Source organism: Mercurialis annua, linkage group LG1-X, assembly GCF_937616625.2.
Source record: "Mercurialis annua linkage group LG1-X, ddMerAnnu1.2, whole genome shotgun sequence".
NCBI classification, from domain to species: domain Eukaryota; kingdom Viridiplantae; phylum Streptophyta; class Magnoliopsida; order Malpighiales; family Euphorbiaceae; genus Mercurialis; species Mercurialis annua.
Window position 1 is genome coordinate 60,757,869 of NC_065570.1, and position 10,520 is coordinate 60,768,388.

At 32.7% G+C, this 10,520-nt stretch overlaps 2 protein-coding genes across 2 annotated transcripts; one reads left to right on the plus strand and one right to left on the minus strand.

The window, feature by feature from the left end:
• Positions 1 to 854: 854 nt before the first annotated feature.
• LOC126676194 (serine/threonine-protein kinase Aurora-2) lies at positions 855 to 3,308 on the minus strand. The gene is made up of 10 exons (XM_050370386.2): positions 3,290 to 3,308; positions 3,149 to 3,197; positions 2,791 to 2,907; positions 2,432 to 2,578; positions 2,233 to 2,328; positions 1,987 to 2,082; positions 1,786 to 1,882; positions 1,550 to 1,667; positions 1,356 to 1,428; positions 855 to 1,267 (listed from the first exon to the last, which is right to left on the minus strand). Exons 2-10 carry the CDS (start codon positions 3,182 to 3,184, stop codon positions 1,166 to 1,168), a joined length of 882 nt encoding a protein of 293 aa, XP_050226343.1. The 5' UTR covers positions 3,185 to 3,197; positions 3,290 to 3,308; the 3' UTR covers positions 855 to 1,165.
• A 5,402-nt stretch (positions 3,309 to 8,710) lies between these two features.
• LOC126664943 (oleosin Ara h 15.0101-like) lies at positions 8,711 to 9,462 on the plus strand. The gene has a single exon (XM_050357579.2). It carries the CDS (start codon positions 8,839 to 8,841, stop codon positions 9,280 to 9,282), a length of 444 nt encoding a protein of 147 aa, XP_050213536.1. The 5' UTR covers positions 8,711 to 8,838; the 3' UTR covers positions 9,283 to 9,462.
• Positions 9,463 to 10,520: the final 1,058 nt, after the last annotated feature.

The following is a 10,520-nucleotide window of genomic DNA, read 5'->3' on the forward strand; positions in this document are numbered from 1 at the left end:
GGTTTTCAATTGCACCCTGAGATAAAAAAAAAATTAAATAATTGTATTATTATAAGGATTAAAATATATAAAACAATTATATTGAAGGATCATTTCATACTTTTTTTCATATGGAAAAAATTCAATAAACCCTTAAACTTAAAAAAGTTTCAAAATAATCCATAATAAAATCTTAATTACAATTCATTATTAATTTTTAATACACTTCACTCCGCTTTCATCGGACCTACCATCACCGGACCAATTGACAGAACTCCGCTTATCATCTACCATCGGGAACTACCGGGAAAAAAAATATTTTTAACGTCAAATTCTCTCCTCTTCCGAGGAGCAGATTTGCTCCTCCGTTGAGGAGCAACCTGCTCCTCAACGGAGGAGCAGATCTGCTCCTCCGTTGGAGCAAATCTGCTCCTTCCAAAATTTAAAAAAAACAATTAAATTAATTAATTTAAATTTAATTTATTTATTTTTACTTTATTGAGAAGATGGCTTTTTTATATAATTTATAACTATAAAAAGTATTTAGATTTTTTGATAAATATAAAGGATCTATTTTGAATATTAACCAAATAAAAAGAGTTCAATTGAATATCTCAGGGTGCAATTGAAAACAAAAAATGCAAAATAGGGTAAAATTGAAAAAATTGCAACGTCGGGGTGGAATTGAAAATTAAAACAAAGATTATGGTTTTTTCAGCCTATTAGCCTATTTATTTCTCCCGTTAGAGAAGGGTTTGTTTACCTCACTTTTTTAAATTTAGGTACTGGGTTAGCGAGTAAGAATTTAATGACATAAAAATTTATTAAAGATGAAAGGGCACCTAGTTAAGATAAATACTGAAGAATGCAAACACTGAAAAAAAGTAATATACGCTTTTACTGAATGTATTAACATACGAATGAATTAAAAACAGTTTAGTAAAGCATTACTGAATGTAGAAATTAACATACGAATGAATTGATACAATTTAGTAAATCTTGTTTTACTAAGCTTGAGAGCAGTGAAGTGACAGAAGCAAAGCTGGCCTGGCACAGACCATTTTTCGATCAGAGTCATCAGACTGTTCACAGGGATTCAATTCCTCATATCCAACAAAAGGAATTGAACAACCTTGAGGACTTGAACTCAACAACCTTGATTAATCAAACAATTTATGAGTCCAAATCAACACTTATAGAGGCCAGAGGGATCGGCATTTTGAATAATCCAAGGGTGTTCAAGTAGCTTATGCAGTGGCATCCGCTTTGACGATTCCTTAACAAGCATCTGTACCAAAGAGAATTCAAAGGTCAGACACCATTTCAAGGAATCAAGAAATAGTAAACGCATGCAACAGGCTTTAGCTTTATTGAACCTGGCTAATTAGGTCCTTTGCAGAAGACGAAACAATAGGTTTAGGAGGAAACTTAAGATCCACTTGCACAATCCTGTCACAATACGAACACATCAGAAAATACCATTAATGCATTAGACTAAGACTTTGCAGTTCAACACAGCAAAAGGTCGGTTATGCCGCAGTCATCTATTCACTTTTCAGATTGTGCTTACCTTTTGTATGTATCTGAGTGTTCTTTGGCTTCAAAAGGTGGGACGCCGTACAAGAATTCATAGCATAAAACACCTAGGCTCCAGATATCAACACTAGCATCATGCTCTACGCTTTCAACTGCACCATCAAAAAAATTATCAGGCCACTTTGAGTCTGGACTGGCGTGTCAGGAAACCTCAAAGAAGCAATAACAGAAAAGATCATAGTCGTATTCTCGATGGTTATATGTACATACCCATTTCGGGAGGCAGGTAATCCAATGTGCCGCACATTGTTCGTCTCCGGTTAAATGTATGTACTGACCAACCAAAATCTGCAATCTTGAGCTCTCCCTGGTAAGATAGGCAGAGATTCACAGCGCATTAGTTGTCTATTACTACAGTTATCTATGAATTATAGATGCAGATGATTTATTATTTAGGATATTTGTAAGCACCTGTGCACCAACTAGAAGGTTTTCTGGTTTAATGTCTCTGTGTATTACATGCTTGCCATGGCAATAGATCAGAGCCCGAGCTAATGATGCAACATACTGCCACATTCACAACATTATAAACACTGTTAATTGTGTTAACCATAACAAGGTCAATTTTAAGTAGAAATGGTAACATTATCAGATTCGTGAATTAACAGAACAAAGTATACTAAAATTAAATGATAGAAGTAGCATAAAAGGACTCACTGTAGCCGCACGCCTTTCACTGAAGTATTTACACTTCTGCAGCTCTTTGTAGAGTTCACCCTTTGCTGCATACTCCAATATCAAGTAAACGCGTTTCTGAAACAAATATATCAGAAGCGAGAGACATTAATTGTTGCAATCTCCTGGCACATTTTCAATTGTTCATAGCAGAACAAACACAAGGATCCTACAAACATACTTGATCATAAAAGTAACCATATAATCTCAAAATGTTGGGATGTCGAAGATGACTCTGAATTTCAACCTCCCGTCGGAGCTGATGTTCTACTTGCGACTGCTGCAACTGGACCTTAAAAAGCACTTTAAGGGCCACAATATGATTACTCTGTTGATGACATAAAGATCCCAATTAATTAAGCCACAGACTCACAGACAGTAAAATCAAATTGTACATATAACAAGAATTTTCCCATTCAAAATTTAAACACTACAATGAGCATTAAATGGGGACAATTACAGCATCAAGAATCAAACAATTCAATAAATAAACAAATACAATTGTGAAATTGATTCAATGGAACTAACTAACTAACTAACCCTCTTCTCTCTGGATAAGTAGACATGGCCAAATTTTCCTCGTCCCAGCGGCTTTCCGATATCGAAATCATTAAGCGTCCATCTTTTTTTCTCTGTCGCCGCCACCTCTGAGCTAGCCTGTTTCCAATTAAAATTACAACTTCTCAGAAATAAGGAAAGAAACCCCCTATTCTTTGTAATCAACACAACAAATAAGAAAAACAAGATATAATTTTCAATTTGGACCATAAAACATCAATAATGATACTTAAAACAAGAGCGATCGAAACATAATTCAATTATTTCTTCAATAAGAACCAAAAATGCAAGAAAGAAATGGAAAAAATAGGTCAATTAGGTCCCTGCTGAATTGTTTTACCTTGTCTTGGGGTTGGGTCTCTGCCTCAATCGCCATGAGATAAAGAAACCTAAAAGACAGAGAAATTTAGTAAATGAAAAAAATGGGAGAGATTTTTGTGGAAAATATGAAGAGAAACAAACAAGGGAAGTAATTAAGAACCGAAGAAACTTTCAGTGAATAAACGTTATTTTCCACAACGGTCGAATCAGTACGGTCCGCCACGTGGTCCAATCCCGCTCTACTTTCTTTTCAAATCTAATTCTCAGTATTTTTTTTAAGAGGAGCGTCTTCGATGACGGCAGGCCAGCGAGGACGTTGAATATCTGCCCTCACGTGGCTGTGACAGCTGGTGGGTCACTGCTTTCAGTTTGTGGGCCTAAAAGCAATAGTTCATCATGGGCTTAAAGATTTACGGCCCACTAACTGATTTTTAGATATGTTTACCTTAGTTTTTGTATTGTTTCATACTACTAATGATTAAGAAATTATTAAAGCAAATAAGTTGCGGCTTGATTTAATGGAACAAAGTATTGCAGCCACTAAGAGAGTAAAGAATATTTTTTTATAATTATAAATTTCATTAAGAAATATGCGAGCCAGTTACAAATTTAAGATATTCGGAGAAGTTCGAAAATGAATCTTATATTAATAAATGGGCGTTACGCGCTAATAGAAGTGCTGCCTAATTTATAGAACGTCTTACAAAAATAAAAGAATAAATTAGAAAATTGTTTCGCTAAATAAAGCAATTATCCATTAACAAATCATTCTCGCTCGACTGTGGATTACAGATATCCAAAATCATGACATCCGATTTGACAATTACCATTATTCCAACCTTTATCCAGCTTAATACTTCTCTGATTCCCACCAATTTTGTAGTTCTTGGATCTGAAATGCCTAGCAAACTAACCTGCTTGGCTTGAATTAAATTTACAGCTTCAATATGAACCAAGCAACCTATCCCAATACGCCCTTCAACTGAAAAGATAGAAGCATCAACATTCACCTTCTTGAAGCCTCGCTGAGGACATTTTCAAATATCAGCCCCGTCATTATGATGAATAGTATGGCCACCAAAAATTTTAAACTCAGACCGAGCATGACACTGGACTACTAAATGATGACTTGCAGAATTCACAATCTCATCTATGCTGCAACTTTTTTTTTTTAAAACACCGAATTTTTCTTGTGCCAAAGATTCCAACAGATGATAACAGCTAGAACACAATCTTCCATGTTCAGCTTATCAAACCAAGATTGACACCATTGTTTCACCTCCCAAGCACATCCAGAACTAAATGCCAAACCGGAAAAAAAAATCAACAATAATTAAGCCTAAACATATTTGTAAATATAACATTAAATAAACTTTTATTTAATTTGAAAATAATAATAATTACAGTTTGTAATTATTTTATTGGGGTTAAAATATTTTGTGGTTACCGTCCTATGAACTTTTTACATTTTGGTAACCATTATTTTATTTGTTATATTTTGGTAACCCAACTTTTATTTTTGCTACAATAAGAGGTTACTCATTCATTTTAAGATAAGCTTTGCTTACCTGGCAAAGATTGGATGTTGGGTCCATGTTAACTTCATGGCAAGCGATCTCTGGATCTACTCCTCTTATCTCCGAAGCTTTGGTCGCGAAGGCCTGTGAGAGATTTTTGAGTACTTCCTTTATAGCTCCATTTGTGTCCTCGAAAACTCCAGTCCCAAGCTTCGCCGTTTTTCCTGTACAAACTTCCCATTTTTTTGTATCTCCCATTGATTCTGACATCAGTTGTTGACATGGGAGGCTAAGTATTTCGTCTATTGGTAAAAGTTCTGCCATGGTGGTCTTGCAACATTCCTTTTCCATTTTCGGATCGTAGGTTACGTTGATCATTCCTTCCGTTGCGGGGCGCATCATCCTCAAATTCCTGATGTCTAATATCGCTCCAGATTCGTATAAGAATGGTCGCCTCAATATCATTTTGTAGGGTAGCTTCATGTCTACTATGTGTAATAAGTTAGTGACTATTTTCCCTATTCCTTTACCGTTCCCGAACAACAGCCAGATGACACTTAGTACCCATTGAATGCAGCCTTACTCCTCCCGTTCCCTTGACTTCTTTTGATTGTAACCTTATCCGGATCATACTTCCTCCCGAGGTTCGGTAGGCGTCCCACGTTGCATGCAATATGTGTCGCTTCTCCTGGATCTACATATATTCGCCGTACCTTTGTTCCTCCCGTCTCCGCCTTGATCACCAATGGTTCTTTCTTTATTTCTATCTGTTGTTCATCCGTACATATGTTGTATGATGTTACTGGGGCGCTCTGTTTTTCTTGTTTTGTACCACTTGTGATTCACTTCTCGTTTCACATCTCGTGGACTTTTGTCTGTTTGTGGGGGTATAAGTATTTCCTTAAGATCTGATTGGTGGTTGGTTGGTGGTGTGAGTGCTTTATCAATTTTGTCATTCAATCCTGTTTCCATTAATATATTTATTTTTAGAACTTTGGTTCCCATAGACAGTGCCAAATGATGGATCCAATAATGAGGTCAGTTTCTTACCTGTTTGTTTGGTTCTTCCTATAAGATAGAAGAGATGATGGGTCTTAAATCAGGGCACCGAGTCCACTCTGATGCTTAAGTCGGTTAAGGGTATGTGGCATATTAAAAATGTATTGGCATGTGTAAACGAGACGTACCTTAAAGAGTGGATTTGGGCCCTATATTTATAGGCAAGCATGTGGGTCTTTTCTTTCTTTATCGAAGTGGGATTTTATTACGTTCAGTTAGTTCCTTTCGTTTCACTTATGTGACGTTTTTACGTGGCAAAGATGGGTTAGCAAATAATTTTATACTGCCATGTAAGTAAAACTTCGCCTAATAGTAATAAGTGATCTTTCATGGAGATAAACTATGTGGGTCATTGAATTTTCACTAAGTTTAAAGCAAGTATCAAAGTTGCTATTTCATTTCATTGAAAAGTCATTTATCATAAATAGATGTCAAGTTATCAATTTTTTTTTGGTTATCAAAGTCAGGATCCTTTTTGTGACTAAATTTATAATTTAGTATCCTTTAAGAAAAATGCATAGTTCGATGATCTTTTTGAATTTGTATATGAGTTTAAATGATAACTTTGATATTAAAAAAGAAACGAAAATGATAACTTTAGTATTAAAAAAAACAAAATAAAGTACAATGCTTTTTTCAAATTTGGTAAAAATTCAGCGACTTACAAAGTTAAATACCAGATTTTTATTGTGAGGAAAATAAATATTAAGTTACCAAACTCTAATAAATGAAATGTTCGTTATCAAAGTATAAACACTCATAGTTCGATATCCACAATATTTTAATTTTATTTTTAGATTAAAATTTCCTCAAATTCACTTCAATTTAAGAGGTCTAGTTCAATAAATTTGCATCAATTTTTTTTACCAAATATATGATATAAATAAAAAGAGTCTGATCTTAATTTTATAATTAAATATAATTTTATTAGATTTTTTATTAATTAAAATTTATTTCATGTACTCAAAATTTAACTTATGATATTTTTATTTTATTTTAATATATTGCAGACTTTATAATCACCTTTTTTATTTAGTATATTTATATTTATAAATTTAATATGTAAAAAGGCCTAATCATCTAAAAATACGTCACTTTATTTTTTTTTATCTATATTCTAAATATTTTAAATCGTCAATTTTATTTTATTTTCAAATGTATCTATTTTATAAATTGGATTTTTTTTACTCTTATTAAAATTTAGATATGTACTTCATATTTGACACATAAAATAAATAAACTCTTAATATTTTTAAATTATTATTGAAAGTTGAGATTATGTATAAAAAATGAAGGATATCTAAACATTTCTTAAGTGGTAAAACTTTAATTTGAAAAAGATGAGTACAATTGAAATTCGAAGTTTAAAAAAGGGATAAATTTATCGATTTTAAAAATTTTAAATATAAACAAAAGAAATTAAAAATATGAAGTTTTTGTTTTTAATAGTTAAGTTTAAAGAATATACAAAAGAATAATATTAAATAAACTTTTACTTTATTTGAAAAATAAATGTTCTCTTATAATTATTTTTTTAATCTGAAATTTTATCAAATTCATATTGATGGATACTGAATCCTACCGTAAGTACTCTGAAGCCGAGTCGCAGGAGATCCTCTCTCAAACGATATCAGATTTCTGCCCAAAGCGCTAAGCCAGACGAAATCAGTGGCCGAATCTATGAGATCCACCTGACTGTAATACAATTTCATCCACAAGGATAATACCGAATCTCTGAGGACTCGGACAAAACGTGTCGATCCTGGAATTCGAATTCGGACGGATCACCAGATCTATAAGGATTCTCAAATATCTTTTCTATTTGAATACAACCTCCAACTTAGAAAGATAACCTCCAACTATGACTCATGTCTGAATAAGGAATCATGCTCCTAACCAACGAGCTGTAAGGGTCAACCCTACAAAGTGTTAAGATCGTGGGTTCAATTCCTCCCACAAACGCTTCCCCCTCCTCAATTATCAACAAAAAAGGAATCATGCTCCTAATCAGGGTCAACCCTACTAAATAAGATTGACTTTCCTATTCTAAATATACAAGGTATACATTCAACTACTATATAAAGAGATTGAGATATGTCTAAACACACAATTACATTTATATACTCAAAACGCTATCCAAAGTTTAATACTGACTTTAGCATTAGAGAATTAATCAGACAACCACCGTCTGATTAACTTCTACCTTGTTTTGCAGGTTAATCCACTAGATCAGAAGGCATAATCCATCACATATCAACTAATTAAAAAATTAAATTCAACATATGTAAACTGTTTTTATAAGATAATATAGTGTAAATTAAAAAAGTCTAATCTTAATTAAATTACTCTATTCTTTTCATTTTTATAAAATATGTAACCCGTTGAACTTAAAATTTTGATCCTTGCCTCTTATATATATATATATATATATATATATATATATATATATATATATATATATATATATATATAAATTTATTATATTAATACTTTTTAGATGAATAAATTTGTAGTAAGCGATGAGAAAGAGAAACAAATAAAATAAACTACATAATTAAAATAAAATATTTTGACATACTATCAACTTTCTTATCAATGTTATATTTATTTATTTTAAAAATTAGTTTTTAAATATTTTAAAATTAATTTCATTAAAAATGTAAATACAAAACTAGCATTATATATTTATGCTTGAAATGAAAAATATAAAATTAGAATTAACTTTTTTAATCTAATATTTTCTTTCTCTTTTAGGTATTTCTGATCGATTTTTTAAAAAAACTGTTTTTTAATTTCGTGGCGAGTTGATCCTTCATTCCTTTCTAATTGCATCGTTAAAATTAAAATGAAAATGACCGAGAGCTAGCTGGTACATAGTCTATCACAATTCTCATTGTAATCCCATCTGGAACGTACGTGTCAAATCATAACCATGCAAAACCATCCAACGCACCACACTGCTCAGTTCACGTCCGCATCTTCTAGACTCTCTTTTTCCCATTTGTACACATCACGAGACGATCATCATCTTCATTTCATCCCCCATACTTTCCCCACCCCTTATATACTCACCCTCATCGCCACCTTCTCAATTCACCCCTTCAATCTCTACCTCTAATTCATTCTCTTCATAATGTCTGATCAATCAAGAATGGCTCAGATGACCCGGGAAACCGCACCAACCTCTCAACAAGCGGTCAAGTTCCTGACGGCCGCCACCCTCGGTGCTGCTTGTTTGTTTTTGTCCGGTTTAACGTTAACCGGGACTGTGGTAGCTCTGATCATAGCAACTCCGGCTCTGGTGCTTTGCAGTCCGGTTTTAGTGCCGGCTGCTATAGTCATATTCCTGGTTATTTGTGGGTTCTTTTTCTCAGGAGGGTGTGGGTTAGCGGCCATAATGGCTTTGACATGGATGTATAATTACATGACAGGGAAGCACCCACCTGGCGCTGATCAGTTGGATTATGCGAGAGGACAGATAGCAAGAAAGGCTCAGGATATGAAAGACAGAGCTAAGGAGTATGGCCAGTATGTTCAGCAAAAGGCTCAAGAAGCTACTCAGACTCAACCGTCTTGATCCTACGTTGTTTTTGTAACTTCTTTTTAGATATGTGTTTGGTTGGTGCATGTTCTTGATTGTGTCGCAGCATTGATGTAATTCCTTTGGGTTTGGTGCTTTGATAATGTTCTTGTGTTTTAGATATTTTGAGGATGATCTTGTTGGGTTAATAAATTAATGTTTAGTTTGTTGTAAGAATATTGTCAATTTCTCATTTCTTATCTCTATATCAATGTGGTTTAGTTAGTTCAAATTGAGAGTGAGTTTTAGGAAAATTTAAAAAAACTGAAGCTAAAATGTAACATGCGCATCAGACTCACCAGTCTTTCCAGCACGCCAGTAGCAATATCTCAATTTTTATAAATCATTTTTTTTTGAAATCATTTAAAATATCTATACCTAATACATCTATAATATATTACAAATAAACATCACATTTATAGATATATTACAAATACATATCAAATTTTTCATATAAGAAATATTTCAATTTTTAGAAATTTTATATGAGAAATATTTCATAATATATTACAAATACATATTAAATTTTATATATAAGAAATATCTCAATTCTTTAGAGATTTTATATGAGAAATATATTAATGGTTGAATATGGGATTAGTGGGATTCCAGTGTGAATTGGTTGTGTGTGAATGTATGTTTATACATTTGTTGGAGACCTCCATTTAATATCAATTGGTTGGACACCACCATTTAATATCAATTAGTTGAAAATATAATCTAACATGGTATCAAAACCTGGTTCATTCACATAATTTAAATTATGACCGGCCACGTAAGCTGCGTCCAAATTCAACTCATTAATGAAATGTCTTAGCAAATTTTATGTAATTCTTTTATAATTTATTTAATGTATTCGATCTATAACACAAATAATCAAAGATCTGAAACAAATAATAAATCAACAATAAAAAAATCAATCGTATTCGTCTCAAAGAATTTAAAGCAACGACTGCCCAACCTAAGAGCGGACAGCTAATGCGTTCCACTTAACTGTTTGAACAGGGTTCTATGGTCGGTCCGCGACCCCTGGATCGCAATCATTATATCTTTTTATTCTGGATCTTCTTCTTCCTCTTTTCATTTTTTATGTATTAATTGTTAATTTTTATTGATAATTTTGTTCCTACGTTTGAAACTATTATAAATTATTTAAAATTATTTTTAGATTTCATTTTACATTGCTTGAAATTTTTATAAATTGTTTGAAACTTTTGAAAATTATTTCAAATTAT